Below are 17,729 nucleotides of genomic sequence, written 5' to 3' on the forward strand. Positions count from 1 at the left end.
AATCTACTTAGAGACGGGACACAGAAAATGCAAGCGTGGCCTTGGTACTAGATGTGGCAGAGCTTGGGAGTCCACTAGAGAGCGTGTTTTCAGTGACTCCAACCAATCCATGTAGTCCCTCTACATGGACTTTCAAAGTTAAGAGGACACGACGATCATTCAATTGAAGAGCTGGCCAAGCAACACTTTCTCTCTTCTCTCACATTGCAGTAGACCATTCTTTCGCCTCATTGTGGTTTGTTTCCCTCTTGATTTGAACACATCACACAAGCGAGGTCTTGGGACTTGGCTGCACTTACCAAGTCTGCTCAAGTCACTTGATGGGGCGTGGCTCTTAGCAATTGCTTAAGAAGCTTGGCACAAATCTCCTTGTAGTAATTGCTTTGGAAATTGGTGTTCCAAAGAATGCTGCACTCTTTCATAACAACTTGACGGATTTTCGTTGCTTGCAAGGAGGAAGGAGCTGACGCAATGAAGTAGCGCACGGAGAGAGAGAGAGAGAGAGAGAGAGAGAGAGAGAGAGAGATTTTCATGGCATCAGTGAGCTCACAGCAGGGACTCCCTCCCCTTCACCCTTCCCCATCGTCCCACCAGATCCAGTACGAGTACGCCTCGAGCCTCCCTCTCGTCTACGATGACAACAGCTCCTCGCAGGCCACTGCCAAAGAGCTCTCGCCTGAAGAGTATGCGCAGGCCGCTCTCGACCGCCTCTTTGCGTTGCCGCTGTTCTCTTCCTCGGTACCACTCACCCTGCTTCCTTGATTTGCCATCAGCAAGGCATTTACCAATGCATGCGCTTAACAGGATCATTTTATTCACTGGGATCAATTTGTTGCTCAGAATGAAAGGCTGAGTGAAGCAGATCAGAAGGCAGTTGATTTACATGTTACAGCAGGGGATCTCACCTTTGGAGACGAAGTTGCCAGGTGCACATAATTGAATATGCCAACCGAAAAAGTTTGATGTGCAGACGTAGCATTCTTCGTTTCATACTGTTAATGGATGTGCATGCCACAATATCTGTTGATTCCTTGTTGCACAGAGCCCGTAAGCTGTGGCTTCCCAACAATTAATCCTTTTTGCTATTCAATACATCACCTTGCTCCGTATCCATAGAATATGCCTGCTTCCCTTTCCAGAACCGACCTTCAGCAGCGTTGAACCATGAACAGAAGAAGCCTGAAGCCCCGAACTCCAAAGTCAGCATTAATGCCAACTAAGGAGCCTTCAAGCGATGTAGGTGTCGTTGAGGCTCGTTGAAACCGGTCTTTAGGTAGCCCAAAGGGTAGTGATTATAAACTTAATCAACGAAGTACTTAATATTAATCATGACATGAGCAATAAAACTATTGACTAGATTTGCCTTGAAAACATCATTTTTGGCAAAATCTCATCTAAATAGCAATCAGCTTTGGACCAAAGACTAGGTGATTTTGTCAACAGCGTACACTAGCTTGATCCCTCCTTTCTTTCTTCTTACTTGAATTGTTAATGCCTCTAGGGTGATCCGTGCATAAGGCACTCGGATAGTGGGAGGTGACTTGGGGTATTTGGGGCAAGTATCAATGAGTCAAAAACGCTCACATGAAAATCAAGAACATTGTTGGTGGCAATTCCAATGCCTTTAAGTGAGAGAAAGTATTGCACAATCCTGTACGCAACCCTAAACAATTGTTAGTAGTTTATTCAGTAGTGAGGCTAGGCATGTCTATTTGTGGGTTGGGTCAAGGTCCAAGAGAGGTAGATGAGAATAGCAATTGCTTTTGGAATTGGTGTGGAAATATGGAGGAGAGGAGCACCTTTTGTAAATGAGAGAAGGGTCAAATAGTCAAAGGGGGACCAAGAGTCAAACATGGTTGCTAGTTGGATGGAATCTAAGGGGGACTAGGGGAGGAGCGCGTAGCTAGAAAGGGGGTGAGTTGAGGTATCCAAGGCTTTCCATCCTCCCAAAAGTGCCACGCAGGACACACGTACAGGCGAAACATTGGGAGATGCGGTGGCCAAAGATGGGTTGTTTTATCGTACGAAACCGTACAGATACGTATGGATATGTACAGTACGATCAATACTGTAGGATGTATGAAGGCAACTATGACAATTGTGTTGCAGGACTTTGCTTATCATAGAGATCACAAATATTTTTTCATAATGCATAGGCACCACCCTCAATTTCAATGACATTGAAGTATACCTGCTTTGACAACGACAAAATAATGGTAGACTTACATAGCCCATCAAGCTCTTCCCAATTCTTTGCGTCATAAAATTCTGGCTCTATGCTCTCTAATTTCAATGGCTTAACTTGCTCCTTTTGCACCAATACTTGCAAAATCCGAGTCTTTCAATATTGGAAGTTATTGCCATCCAACTTCTCTATGTTGAAGATAGCACTATCATTGGAAGTATTCGAAGCACTTGTAATTATGTTTGCCAAACAAGGAGAATACGGGCTGTTGTAATAATAACAAATTAGTTCCAAAACCATAGTTGTCAGGTACGAAAGGTATGATACGGTACGGTACGATAAAATACGGTACTAATTGGTACCTTATGATTTTATAAGGTACGGTACGATATTAGTACGAAAAAAAATTAAGATGATTTTTTAAATAACAAAAACCATAAGTCATTAAATGATAGATCATAAAATACATGTTTAAAGTGGAAATAGCTATTTCATTACAGAATAAGATAAATACATGAGGGTGACCATTGCGATCGCATGGGCTACGCAAAACATGCGATACAACTACAGTCTAGTAGATCTGATACAAAAAAAAAGAGAGATCTATGTGACATGTCATATGAATGATGAATCTATGATGAGGCATCACTATCATCATCATCATCATCATCATCATCATCATCATTAGAACCATGTGAGTGCTCATGAAGAGAGTCTGAAGATGACTCCTTGGCATCCGATGATGAGACAAACTCATACTTATCCTCACTGATGAGGTTACCATCATCATCAAATGATGGCTCCCTAGGTGGCAGCTGTGTAGGCAAGGGGGGGATGTCATCATGAGGCATAGGATGTGAGCTACTAGAGCCCCGCCTTACATATGCCTGCAAGCCACTTGAACCACCCCTCCTCGATGATGGAGGGCGTCAAATGACCATGCCTCTGCTACCACCTACTCAAACTCCTCGCCCACGAGCGCGCTGACTGCGAGTGTCACGAGTATCTGCTGCTATAAGCTCTCTATAGAGCTATGCAAAAATCATCTCCTTCTCCTCATCCACCTCCTTATGTACACTCGGAAGAGTGTCGCCCGTCAACTTGAATGTATCAACATTCATCTACACAATTATCAATGCAGTGATGCATGTAAGATTGATCATGATTCATTGTAAATACTAAATGCTAAAGTCTAAATTGTAAAGGATAAAGTTTAAACTTCAAAGTTCAAAGTTTAAAAGTTAAAACAACAAATTTTAAATGTTATGGTTAAGTGTTTAAACTTTACCTGCTTCGGACTATCCATGCTCATCATAGCCCTCATCATGCGTAAGTTAGTGCGGCAATAGACTAGCCACTCTAACTGTCGTGTGCTAAGCCGATTGCGAATCTTTGTGTGAATGAGAGAATAAGCACTCCAGTTTCTCTCATATGCACCCGAAGAGCAATCCTGGGCAAGGACCCTCATGGCTAAGGACCGAAGGGTCTCCAGTGCGCATCCAAAGTTTTGCCACCAAAATAAAGGCTTCACAAGTGACTCTCTCCTCCAACAAGTGGGAGAAGCAAAAGCCACATGCTCTCTCTGATCTGCATAGCATCCGAGCTTCTCTAGCACTACATTGTGGTCATTAACAGGGACCACACGAGTCAAATAAGCAAGTTGGTTTGAACGGAACTCTCTAACATCCATGACCGCCGGTGACTTGTAGGCTGGATGTACCAATGTGGCAAAACCATGGATGGGCTTATGCATCCACACCCGTCTCCTCTTTGCTATCTCTAAAACATGTGCACACTGTGTCTTTGTGATCACTGTACAAGTACGTGCCTCTGCCAATGCTGCTCTAAAGAAGTGAACGAGAAGGCCCATGGTGGACCCCTCGCAATCACTTATACGTAACACCCTATAAAAGGGAGTCATGACAATGACAACGACACGGACTTTTTGCTAAAACTGCTCATTAAGGCAGAAGTGTTGCATGGCTTTGGCCTCCTTTGTCGGTGGACCCCTCGCAATCACTTATATGTAACACCCTATAAAAGGGAGTCATGACAATGACAACGACACGGACTTTTTGCTAAAACTGCTCATTAAGGCACAAGCGCTGCATGGCTTTGGTCTCCTCTGTCTCATGCTTATCCCATTCATTCCATAGAGTGGACACCACTATCTAGCGCAAGGCGGACGGCACCTCATAAAGGCGCTCTAGCAATAACCACATGTAAGCAAAGTGAGTTGAAGAAGGGTTCTTCAACTCAAGTGTGCTATGCTTATGATACAATGCAAGCATCTTTACCTTTACCGTGAAGAATGTGACAATTGATGTAGCTTTGCGGACCACCCTCTTCACCCACTTGAGCTTCCCAATGTCCTCCATGAGCAAGTCCAAACAATGACTTGCACATGGAGTCCACACAATGGTAGGGAACTCGGCCTCAAGCAAACGGCCGATGCGCCGACAATTCGATGCATTGTCGGTAACAACTTGCACTACATTTGAGGGGCCCATCTACAACCACAATTTACAAATGACAAGTTATGTATAAATCAAATTTCAATTATGAATCATGATATTATGATTTATCATTATGAAAGAAAGTGAAACAAATTTAAAACGCAAATTGCAATGTATACCTCAATGATAGCTTGTTGAATGTGGCGGTAATGAATGCGCCCGTCTTTTTTCTCCCCCTTTTGCCAGTATCTACGGTCCGCAAAAAGTAAGTGTTGAGTGGACATGAGACGAGTATGTTGATGATGCCCCGTTTCTTACGATCACTCCATCCATCGGTGAGAATGGAGCAACCATATTTTATCCATGTGGCCCGAATAGGATCAAGGGCTCTATCAATCCTCTCCTTCTCTTCATCAATCTTTCTCGTCCTCATGTCATTGTATATGACACCGGTCCATCCTTCACATGGACCCACATTGGCAATGGCTTTTACCATCTTCTTCCATTGCTCTTGCTCTAGGGCATTGAATGCAAGATTGCACTCAATCACCGTGCGTGCAATTTCAATATCTGCAAGTCGTTATCTTTCTTTAAGAAAGGCAACCAATCCATGCACATGACCAGGTGCTTGAGAGAGAGACGATTGTCTCTTCGGCACGGCACGAGCCTCCACTCTGTCTTTTACCGGAGCCAGATGCGGATGTGGAGCCCCCACCACCAATGGTAGAGGCCTCTCCCGCATCGGTTGAAGATACGCCCACATTGGATGCTTCCTTGTTAGTAGGCATAGGAGTTGGTGTGGATAAGCCACTTCCTCTTCCTCTTGTGGATCCCTCTCTCATCTTGGCGAGAATCTCCTCCACAATGTTTGGAGGTATCTCCTTCCATGGAGTAACTTCCCCTCCGTCTTGGAAACATGTTGGAGAAGCTGAGTTGCACCACTTGTGTAGCACTTTCCGCAATACTTGCATGTCCAATGGTGGGAGTTGGACTTCTTTGTGTCCCTCTCCACATGGATCGCATGCAAATTGAAGGCCTCGTGCTTCTCACGAGTCATGGTGCTGATGACGAATAAAGAGGCCGGAGAGAGAGAGAGAGAGAGAGAGAGAGAGAGAGAGAGAGAGAGAGATGCTTGAGTCTTGACTCTGGACTCTTGAAAGTTGAAACTTAAGTCTTGAAAGTCGAAAGGGAGGGAGACTCGAGAGGCCCGAGGGTTGGGGTAAAGTTGTGGGGTAAAGTTGAAAGAGCAAGAGTGAGAGAGAGGGAATGGGATATGAGAATGGCAAATGCTTTGATAGGGTACGGGATATAGGGGATGGGATATGAGATTTGACTCTTTGAGAATGGCAAATGCTTCAATAGGGTGCGGAAAAGAGGAAGATGAGAATGGTAACTTGTAAGTGCTTGCTGAATTGGTGTGGAAGCATGGAGGAGAGGAGCACCTTTTGTAGATGAGAGAAGGGTCAATGTAGAAAGTTCAAACAGTCAAAGTCTAAAGAGAGAAGGAATCCAAAGTCTAGACTCTAAAGAGAGGACTGCAAGCTAGAGCCTGGAAGGAATCCAAAGAGGAGCATTAAGTTTTGCATGGATGATGGCTGGAATTTGGAAAAGGGGGGTGGGGTGAGGTATCCAAGGTTTTCCACCCCCCTAAAAAGTGGAAAGTGCACACTGTAGCTTGCAGGAAAAGCGCAGGAAACGGAGACGCGGGGGCGCAAGAATTTACGCGGAAAGAGCATGCATAGGCCAGGTGGCCGAAATAGGCCAGTTTTATCTTACGAAATCGTACCGTACGGACCGTTTCGTACCACGTACGGAGGCAACTATGCCCAAAACCAAGTGAAAAAGTGTGCAACATGAGGAAGATTGAGGCAATACACTACTGTCCACAAGCAGGAAGTACCAGAGTGTTGAATACAAGTGCTTGCTCAAAATTAATTTCTAGCATGGCTGTCCCTAAATCTGCAGTAAATCAACATGTAACTGTAGGCAAATATGCAAAAGAGTAAGCTCCCACTACCAAGAAAATCCGAATAGCAACCAAGATGTACAATGTAACTAGTAGTGTAGAGTTAGAGCATAAACCACCGAGCACCAAAGACTGTCAAAACATCCAAGGTACTAGTATATAAATGCATACCAACATGCATGCCAATCATGTATCCACCATTGATAACCCATTGACAATAAGTGGTACAAGGTATTCAAATCAAAGGTAAATTAGCTCACAGTCATAAACCTTTGCAGTGATAGTATATACATAAACCAAGAAAGCATAAGAGAGTCTCCCACTGACTCAAATGAACCAAACTCTGCAAAGAAAATACCAAGTACTTCCACTAGAAGCAAATTCGGAGTATGTAAGTAGCAAAGGAAGCGCAATGCATAAAGCTCATAGCATCCGGGTACCCAAAATACATAATATATACATCTAAGAGTATAGATTTGTCAAAATAATAGCTATGCTCTGATATCATGTCAAAATATGACTGCTATGAAAGCAAGCTAGGGAGACAGTAGGGTTTGTGCGAAGGAAACAGAGATTGTGCATGAACACTGAGAGAGTCACGAGGACACGAAATTTTATTGCTTTGCTTGGCATTTGATTAAAAATTAATCAAATGTGCTAATATGAGTTGCATATGTGAGGTGCAATTCAATTATTTCACAATGTGGGACCTAAGACCTCAAGATATTAGCTAGTGTCAAAGGCAAATGTTGTAATAAGTTATGCATAACAAGTATTGGGTGGTACCCAGTGTTAGTTTTTGGTCTAGACTAATTTATTGGTCACTAATGTCGGTAGTGACATTAGAGATTGGACATTACTTAATTAGTTAATGCTAGTCTAAGGGCTAATAACTCCTCAAGGATACTTGGAAGACAAATTGGCCTAGCCATTTTAATTATTGGTTGGTGAAATTAATATTTTGAGTGCTAGAATAATAATTAAATAAATTCTCAAATTAATATTTTAAAAAGTAATTAAATAAGTTGAATATTGCTGGCAAATGGGATTAGAAGGCTGCCACTTGGTAAAACTTGCCCATGCAAGTAGAAAAAACGTTTTTACGGGCTGGTGCAAGTTTATTCTAGCCATTGTGAGAGAGGAGGAGGCTGTTAGAGAGGAAGGAGAGGTTGCTAATGTGATTTCCAGTCAGCAGGGATCGGTCTACAATATGTGACAGCAGTCTCGAGCTCTCCAAGAACAGGTGACGGCAGCCCAAGGTCCTTTTGGTGTAGATGACAACATACATGAGGAGGCAACTATCTTTTTGGTTGTCCTAAGCTATAGGTGATAGCTTCCATGGTTGTTTGAGCAGGACAACAAAAGCTTTTGAGCATTTCTTGCGATGAAACTTTGAAATTTCTCTCTCTACAACATTCTCTCTCATCCCCCATCCATCTTTCAAGTTATCCCAACGTTTTCTAGTAGTTTGAGTCATCAGAGAAAGAGATTTGTGTCAATCTTTACTGTAAACTCTAATTTATAGCAAAAATTAGGGTTTTGACAACCACCTCAGGATGCATGCTTAGAATTGAGGGCCTAGGACTTGAATTTGAGCAGTTGAAATTGAGGAATTTCAAGGAGATTCAAGAGGCCAAGTAGCCAATATGAGATTTGGGGCTGAATTTGTCTTTCAAGGAGTAGGGTGAATGCCAATCCCTAAGCAAACCAAAGGGCAAATTGGTTTGGAGGCTTGTTGGTCAGTTTTGATAGTAAGAGACATTTGGATTAGTAGAGGAGATGAGAGGATCTCAGTTGTACTCATTCCATTTGCAATGTAAGATAAAGAAATACCACAAGGGGTGCCAATTCTGGGGCCAACAAAGTGTCCAATATCCAAGATTAAAGTAGTAAAGTGTGCATTTTCAATTTATGTGAATTTTATATTTGCTGTAATTAAGTGTCTAATTAGGCTATTTACCACCCTATTCGAGAAGGAAGGCTAGTTTCATGGTTCCATTGCTAGGATACCATGAAAACCCTTGGAATGGTGGGCCCGAGGCACCTGACTGAAGGTTAGAAGCTTTGCTCTATTGCTGAAATTGTATTTAGCTAAGCATTATAGTAAGAATGTCTTCAGATAGCAAGACGGGATCAAGCAAGGATGATGCATCTCAATTTGAAAATTTGGTAATTACTTGATTACAGCTAGTGTACAGCTTATCCTTCTAGTAGTTTCTCTTGCTCAGCCTTTGATTTGGTTGTGATTTTGGGATTGCTTTGTTGTCATTTATAGCAGCCTATTTGACTTGGATTGTACTTTCATCTCTTGCATTATGGCTAGTGGGTTGAATGACAGTGCTATCTTTAACATTGAGAAGTTAGGTGGCACAAGTTACAGCTATTGGAAGCCATAAATCTAACAGGTTCTAGTGTAAAAATCGTAGATTAAGCCATTGAGACATGAAGGTGTAAAGCTTGAATGCTTTGATGCAAAGCATGGGGTTGAACCGGATGAGTTACGTAAATCTACAACCATTTTGTCACTCTTTAAGTAGGTCTACTATAATGTTGTCTTTGATGGGCAGACTGCATAGGAGTTGTGGGATAAGATTTGTAATGTCTATGACAAGCAGAGCCTTGCCTCTTAAATGTATTGATTGAAGCAACTCATGGACCTTCATATGAAGGAGGGGACCTCCATGTCCGCCCACTTAAATGAGTTTCATTCTATTTTCAGCCACTTGTCTTTGCAAGGAATTGAATTTAAGGACAATCTTCCTTCCTTCTTCTTGCTGGTTACATTGCTTAGGTCATGGAACACATTCCGTATTGCTATGTGTGCAAATATGTCTATTGATGGGCTGAAATTGCAGGATGTAGAGGGCGTGCTCTTGAATGAAGAGGTTAATAGAAGAATGTCGATACTTTCCGCACATCTTATGCTTTGATAGTCAGAGACAATAATGGTAGGAGTGGTAATGACTACCGTGGAAGAGACTCTCAGAAGTCTTGTTCTCAGTCACGTGGACAACTTGCAATAAATCCCATGGCTATAAGTCCGCATTGACTTGTCACTATTGCGGGAAGTAGGGTTATATTCGGCCACTGTGTTATAAAATGCGTGATGGCAAGCGCAAAGAAAAGGGAAAGGATAAAGTGTAGGAAAGGAATAATGATCGCAGCATTGTTCCTAGCAAGTCGAGTGTCAAGATTGAATAGATTAATGTCATGTAGATTGATTGTAATGTTGACTATATACTTGCAGCTTTTTCTCTTGATACTTTACAGTTGATTGATACCTCATCTACCTATACTCAGTGTTGATTGGTTGATTTAGGGGCTTCATTTCATGTCATCTCTCATCGAGAGTGGTTCCACTCTTATTGCAACATGATAGGATCTGTCAGATTGGGCCTTGGATATTGTTGGTATTAGAGGTGTCCAACTACAGTTTCCTTTAGGCAATATATTTACTTTGCATGATGTACTTCATCTTGTGGCTTTGACCAAAAGTCTCTTCAGTTGGACAGTTGGATGTTGTAGGTTAAGTTGTATCTTTTAGTAATTTCTTGTGATGAAAAAAAAATCATATATGTTATCAACTTAAGACTTACAATGTGTCTGCTAGCAAACACGTTCGTTAGGAGACAAGTGCATAAGCTTACTCGTGGGTATCTTGTCCTGGCACAAGGTGCCAAGTCTAGTACTCTTTATCCCTTACTTGTATTTGGGTCTATCGACCATGTTTTGGTAGTGGCTGCCATACCACATGCATCGTTATGGCATGGTCGCCTTGGATACATACCATCAAAGGGAATGAAAATTCTTACCCATTTGTAATATCTTTCGCTCCTTGACTATAAGTGTCCCACAATCTCAAGCTCAACTGCAAAGTCAAAGCTCTATGTACGTCCAAATAGGCCATAATCTTCCACTGGAAGGAAAGTTAGATGTAGATGGAGCAAACACTGCTCAAATACATCAAGTACATATAATCACACATTCAACATCCAAGTACGTTACATCTGGGGCATAAATTCCAAAGTAGCTCAAGCTTGTAAAGCATAAAGCACTAAAGGTTGCAAAGTCGAGTAGCTGGCAACCAAATAAAGTATCCAAGATCTCCAAAATGCTCAAATACATTGATTCATGTGATCATTGTCTTTATGGTAGGGAGACACACAGTTCTCATAAAAAGTCTGGCATTATGCTTTTGTGTGAGCCTCTGGCTCTTGTTCATTCTAATGTATGTGGCCCCATGCCCTATAAATTACTAGGTGGCGCGAAGTACTTTGTGACTTTCATTGATGATTATTCGCAAAAGGTCTCGGCATATCCCATAAAGAAGAAATTAGATGTATTGGCTACCTTTCAATGTTGGTGAAACCTACCTTCCTCCTGAGATAGGGTGGTAAAGCCTGATCAAGCACTTAATTATAGCAATTAATAACTGAGCATAAACTAAAATGCACACATTACCTTAATAAATCTTGGACAATAGACACCTGGTTGGCCCCAGAACTGGTGTCCCTTTCAATATTTCTTTATCTTTAATTGCTAATGGACAATGTACAAGTTGAGATTCCACAATCTCCTTTGCTAATTCAAAAGCCCCTTGTTGTATATACAATCAACAAGCAAGTTGGCCCAATTGCCCCTTGATATTCACCCAAGAATTCTACAAATGGATCCTCTAATTGGTAAATGATGCCTCAAAATTTACATTGGATGGCCTGGCATCTGAAATCCCTATCAATTCCATAAATTTCAGGTGTTGATTTCAATGTACGATGCCTATTCTTGTTGGGACGAGTTCCATGGTGGCTGTCAAACCCTATTTTTTGTAGAAATTTAGGGTTTATAGTAGAATTTTTCCTACTATCTACCAAATTTGGCTTAGATCTACTAAGAATGGTTGAGAAATGTTGATATATTTTGAGAAATTATTGGAAAAGGTGAGAGAAAGCCAAGATGAGAGAGAAATCAGATTTTTGTTGCAAGAAAACCCTAAAATCAACTTGTTGCATGCTCCAGCATGCATTTAATGCAGTCACGTACTGCTAGGTACCTTCAAAATGCTGTCACCCGATCAGTAATGCTATTGCCAACCCTTGGAAGGTGTCTCCCTACAAAGACCCCCAAATGGTTGTTTTCTGCAGCAAATTATTGTTCTCTAATTAGAAAATGGACCCTAGCTCCCTCTCTCTTTCTCCCAAGGTATAAACTCATTGAATGGTGGAGACCCAACCCCCAAAAACATTTTCTCAGTTTGCACGGGTATTTTGGCCAAAGTGACGGCCTTCTAAACTCATTTTTCAGCATTATCCAGCCATTTAATTAATTTTCAGAATTAAATCATCCTGAAAATTAATTTTAGCTCTTTTGACCTTGCCCAAAATTAAATGTGCCTATCCATAATTAAATTGGCTAGGCCATTTGCAACTTGGAGTGGTCCCCAACCTTTGCTAACCCTTAGACTAGTATTAGTTAATTAATTAATGCTAGTCCCTAGTGTCACCACTGACACTTACAGGCCAAACAACTGTACCAGGGTCAAAATTGATACCAAGAGACCCCCAAAGCTCAATTGACATAACTTATTATATTTTTTGCATTTGACACCTATTGCATCCTTGGGGTCCTTGGCTTGTTACCATGAAATAACTGCCATGTGTATCACATGTGCTGAATAAGATTGCCCATTTGATTAATAACTTAATAAAATGTTATCGGCAAGATTAAATCATCTTAAAATTTCACGTCCCTGTGACAGTTGGCTTGCTCTTGTTAAGAACCAATCAGGGTATAGACTGAAATGTCCATGGTTAGATGATGGGGGTGAATATATCTCTAAAGCCTTTGATCAGTTTTGCAATGAGCGGGTATTAAGTGTCAATTGATCTCCCCTTACACTCCACCCTAGAATGGTGTTGCAGAGCGCATGAATAGGACGATTTAAGAGAGAGTTTGTAGAATGCTTAGCCAAGCAGGCTTATTGTAGTATTTTTTGGGCTGAGGCAGTTACTACTATTGTACACTTGATAAACAGATTCCCATGCATTGCTTTTGGTTGCGAGGTTGTAGAGGAGGTATGGTCTAGAAAACCTCCATTATATGCTCATTTGCGTGTCTTTGGATGCAAGGCTTTTTGCCATGTTCCCAAGGATAAACGCAATAAGCTGGATCCTAAGTTTATGAAATGCATCTATCTTGGTTATGGGAATGCAGGTGAGATGGGCTATCGCCCATGGAATCTGTAGGCTCAAAAGGTCATGTGTAGCCATGATGTTGTTTTCCACGAGGAGAAAATGCATAAACAACTTGAGCAGGTCATTGAGGTACGTAGGATGATATTTCAGGAGGAGCCTCTTATTACCCTATAGCTAGCTACATAGCCTACAGTTGATGTTCCAGTGGCCCATGATCATGATGTTGGACAAGATGTACATGTCTCACAACCTATTTTGTGATGGTCTACTAGAGATAGACGTGTGTCCTCTATGAATTATGTTATGGTGATAAATGCTCGTGAGTCTCTTACCTATGATGAGGCCATGTGTAGAGGTGACAGTCCCTCTTGGGAGAGGACCATGCAGTCAGTGTATGCCTTATTGCAAAAAAATCATATGTGGGATTTGGTTGCTTTGCCTAGTGAAAAATGTGCTTTTCAATGCAAGTGGATGTAGAAGTTAAAGAGTACCCCTGGATGCCCCAAGCCAGCTTATAAGGCCAGATTAGTTGCTAAGGGTTTTAAGCAAGAGCATGGTGTTGATTTCGATGATGTCTTCTCTTGTGTTGTCAAGATGACTACGCTACGCTTGGTTTTAGCTTTGGTTGCACAACTTGATTTGGACCTCTATCAAATGGATGTCAAGACAACTTTTTTACATGGGGTCTTGCATGATGAGATTTATTTGTAGCAGCCTAAGGGCTTTTGAGGAAAAAGGGAGGGAACACCTAGTGTGCAAGTTGAGAGAGAGCCTTTATGGACTTAAGTAGGCACCTAGGGAATGGTACCACAAGTTCAATGCTTTCATGCATTTTCAAGGATTCTATAGTGATATGGATTCGTGTTTATACATGAAGAAGATTCTTGATGGTAGTCTTATGATTTTGGTACTCTATATTGATGATATGTTGATTGCTAGGAGAGCTTATGATGAGCTAGATGCCTTGAAAAATTTGCTCAAGAAGAGCTTTGAGATGAAGGGCATGGGACAGGCCTCGGATATTCTTGGGATACGCATCACACACGATTGCTCTAAGGGCCTCCTTTACTTGTTGCAGGAGTACATCTAGAACGTTCTTGAGTGGGTTTCATATGTAGGATGTTAAGCCTATTGGTTGTTCTTTACCTTCTCCTGTAAAGGTTAGTTAGGTTGCTTGTCTACAGTTTGATGAGAAGGCCGAGATGGCTAGGATTTCTTATGCATCCATAGTGGGCAGTTTGATATATGCCACGATAGCTACTCGTCTTGACATAGCATTTGCAGTCGGAGTTGTGGCATGCTATATGGCTACAGTTGGAAGGGGGCATTGGGATACCGTGAAGGGTATTATGAGGTATCTTAAGGGCATTGCAAATATTTGCATATGTTATGGTGGCCAGGATATAGGAGTTATGGAGTAAAGTGACTCTGATTATGTAGGATATGCAGGTAGTAGGAAGTCCACCTCTGGCTATGTCTTTACCTTTGTTGGAGGTGTTGTTTCTTGGATGTCTAGGGTGCACAAATGCATGGCTCTATCTACTACAGAGGCAGAGTATGTTGCAGCCACTGAGGCTTATAAGAAGGCTCTTTGGTTAGGCCGTTTGGTTGTCGACCTTGGTATTATTGATGTGGTTCCTACATTGCATTCGGATTCTATGAGTGCCATTTGGTTGGCCAAGAATCCGGTGTTCCATACGAAGACAAAGCACATTGAGGTGGGCTATTACTTTATTAGGAAGGTGGTAGAGAACAAAATCTATTTAGTTTGTTAAGATCTCGATTGACAAGAATACTGTAGATCTGCTCACTAAAAGTTTCTTAGCAGAACATTTTGCCTTCCTTAGGAAGATGATGGGCGTAGGATGAGATAATGCCTATTCCTCATTTGGTTGTACTTTATGTACATTTGTACTTTGTTACAGTTGCCTGTATTCATTACACTGACAATATTCACACACCTATACACTGTAGGTAGCAGGTGCTCATCAGTGCCACTTCATTTTTTATTGTTTTAGTGACTATTGAATAAGGAAAGGTTAGTTACACATTGTGACTGTGGGAGTTTCCATATACGGTATCTATGAGGCAGAGATCCTTAGATTGTTACATGATGCAGACCCCGACGTTCCATTACAGCAGCTGACTCAGCAGTTTAGTGAGGCCCTACACATCGCTGCAGGTTTAGCCTCCCCACACTCACGACCCATATAGAGAGCCTCCATCGGGGTGACACCTCGGAACAGCTGGTATGATGATAAGTGCCGTGAGACCAGAGCACGGCTATAGAGAGAGATAGCACTGGGGTTCACTACCCACAGACAAGCACAGATACTCTTTAGATGCCTCACACGGTGGAAGAAGAGAACATTCTTGGCCCAGTTGGAGCGAGACCTATATAAGTTATTCTTGAGCCAAGACTCTAGAGAGGCTTGGAGGCTTTTCAGAGAGCATTGCCTGACCACACCTATTACGTCCACTGCTGTATGGGAGGAGTATGCAGCTAGTCTTTATACTGTGGAGGGTCAACCACCTCTTCTTGACCTACTTGAGCCTTGTCCAGAGACCACCACTTTCTTTACAGAAAGTAGGATTCGAGAGGCCATTGACAGACTTAGCAGAGGAAAGGCATAAGATCATGATGGATTAGTAGCTGAGCACTTGATCCATGCTAGAGATTTTGTGGCAGGATTCCTAGCTTACATGTTTAACGGAGCCATGTGTGAAGGCCTATCAGAAAGCTTGAGCACGAACACTATTGTGCCTATCCTCAAGTCAGGGGACCCTACTCTACTCGGTAACTATCAGACTATCATGGTTGGCATACATTGGCTAAGCTATATGCTTCCATCCTTGAGCATGAGTTAAGCAAGTGGGTAGAGATGTGGGGTCTTAGAGCACAGGGACATGCTGGCTTTAGGAGAGGCTTCTCCACATTGGATCACATCCTTACACTCAAAGCAATCATTGAGGAGGGAAGGGCTCATGGTCGACGGACCTATTGCTGCTTTGTGGACTTCTGCATGCCATGGGAGTACCGAAAGAGCTCAGTTGGGGTATTTTGGCACTGTATGAGAGAGTTGTGGGTAGAATCTGGACACGTGAGGGCCTTTCAACACCTATTTACTCCACCATTGGGGTGAAGCAGGGATGCCCTCTCTCTCCGACATTATTCGGTTTGTACATTGATGGGATTGCTGATTATATTTCATAGGAAGGAGATAGAGGAGCTCCACTAGTTGGCACTTGGATACCTCTCCTATTGTATGCAGATGACATTGTATTGATAGTTGAATCTCTAGAAGGTCTACAAAGACACTTGGATGCATTACACTCCTATACTTTGGACAGTGGGCTTTCAGTGAACCTTGGTAAAACCAAGGTGATGGTATTTAATACTACACCACAGTGGGTCAGGAGATTAGCACCTAAATTCACATATGGATCTGAGGAGCTGGAGTATGTGGATTCTTATACATACTTGGGAGTCTTATTCACAGGGCCCACTTTTTCTATGCGAGAGGCAGCAGACACTAGACTGACTCGCGGATACACAATACTAGGTGGCTTGGAGAGGATGTGCTCACAGGTGCAATTCCAAGAACCCCGCATCAAGCTATGGCTCTTCGATACACTGGTCACATCCACACTACTTTATGGAGTACAGATATGGGGGCCCAGTCTTGACCAGCGTAGCAGATCAGGGCGCACTTATGACGGATGGAGGTTAATGGAGAAACCTCTTATGTCCATGATATCCAGGATGATTAGATGTAAGGCCTCAGTGCCACATGAGATCATCAGAGCCGCGCTAGAAGCTACACCGATTGTGGTAGAGGCCCTCACCCGATTGGTCGCATACATACATAGCCTATGGGTCTTATCCAGACACATATGCACGGTTGGCCCTTAAGTCCTCCAGGCAGCTTGCCAGAGAGGGTGATACTTCATGTTGGTATGCACAGATGTCGGCTTGGTTTGAGCTGCATGGCTTTAGCATGGACAAGTTACCCCCCTTCCAGTACTCCCTTGATGCACCATCTCTTGATCTGAGTAGGTTAGAGGTTCGCAAGATCATTAGGATGGATCTTACCCAGTTGGATATCAGGCGGACATGGTTGATGCTAGGGCAGGAGCTAGGGACAAAGATGGCTTTCTACCGCGAGCATTTCCTTCATACTACAGATGATGGATTTATTGTTCGCCCGAGATACATGGACACCCACCTTTCCCATGGGATCAGATGTACTATTGGCCAGTTGCGCACCTCCTTACATCAGCTAGAGATTGAGACTGGTAGATATAGATCCATCCCACCAGAGGAGCGCATATGCCAGATATGCCAATTAGAGCCAGAGACAAAGGAGCATTATATCTATTGCTGCTGCGCAGTGTATTATGAGGTCCGTGGTTGTTTCCACTGTCTCTTTAGAGACGGATTTGGACCACTATCCAAAGTTATGGATTTTACCGATCAACGATGCCTTGGCCTCTTTTTTCTTGAGATACGATGACTTCGTGACATGCGCCTCAGGAGTATAGCTGCTCGAGGCCACCGAGGCCCTTCACAAAGGCAGCTCACAGACTTCTTTGCAAAGGAGACTCAGAAGACTTGAATACAGTTATAGCCACAGTCCACACGAGAGCCTCTCTCACCGCCATAGTCCACACATAGACAAGGAGTACTGATTGATCGAGCCGTTTAGCTTAGCCAATCTAGACATCCTAGGCCTTGACATAGACACTGATGACACCTTCATAGGCGGATACAGGGGATTATTGCTCAGGCTAGAGCTAGGCCCTCCATACCCACATGAGATTGTACCATTTGGAGCTCATTGTTACTAGATAGAGCTCTATGTTTTATATATAGCCATAGTTAGTTTCCTTTCTTATTTTGCTTTGTGTTACATATTTTGCCTAGACAGTTG

The 17,729-nt window shown here is 42.6% G+C and overlaps 1 protein-coding gene and 1 pseudogene across 1 annotated transcript in view; both read left to right on the top strand.

The window, feature by feature from the left end:
- The first annotated feature begins 369 nt into the window (after positions 1 to 369).
- POK (Vps52 / Sac2 family) overlaps positions 370 to 17,729 on the top strand; it is a 156,475-nt gene continuing 139,115 nt past the window's right edge. Inside the window, exons 1-2 of the mRNA XM_087695563.1 lie at positions 370 to 738; positions 841 to 926. Coding sequence (XP_087551689.1) covers positions 532 to 738; positions 841 to 926 — 293 coding nt within the window. The 5' untranslated portion in view covers positions 370 to 531. The remainder of the gene's footprint in view (positions 739 to 840; positions 927 to 17,729) is intronic.
- LOC148022609 (uncharacterized) lies at positions 15,827 to 17,414 on the top strand (annotated as a pseudogene).

This window comes from Lygodium microphyllum, chromosome 16 (assembly GCF_053477565.2).
Source record: "Lygodium microphyllum isolate KBCC chromosome 16, Lygodium_microphyllum_v1.1.10, whole genome shotgun sequence".
Classification (NCBI taxonomy): Eukaryota; Viridiplantae; Streptophyta; class Polypodiopsida; order Schizaeales; family Lygodiaceae; genus Lygodium; species Lygodium microphyllum.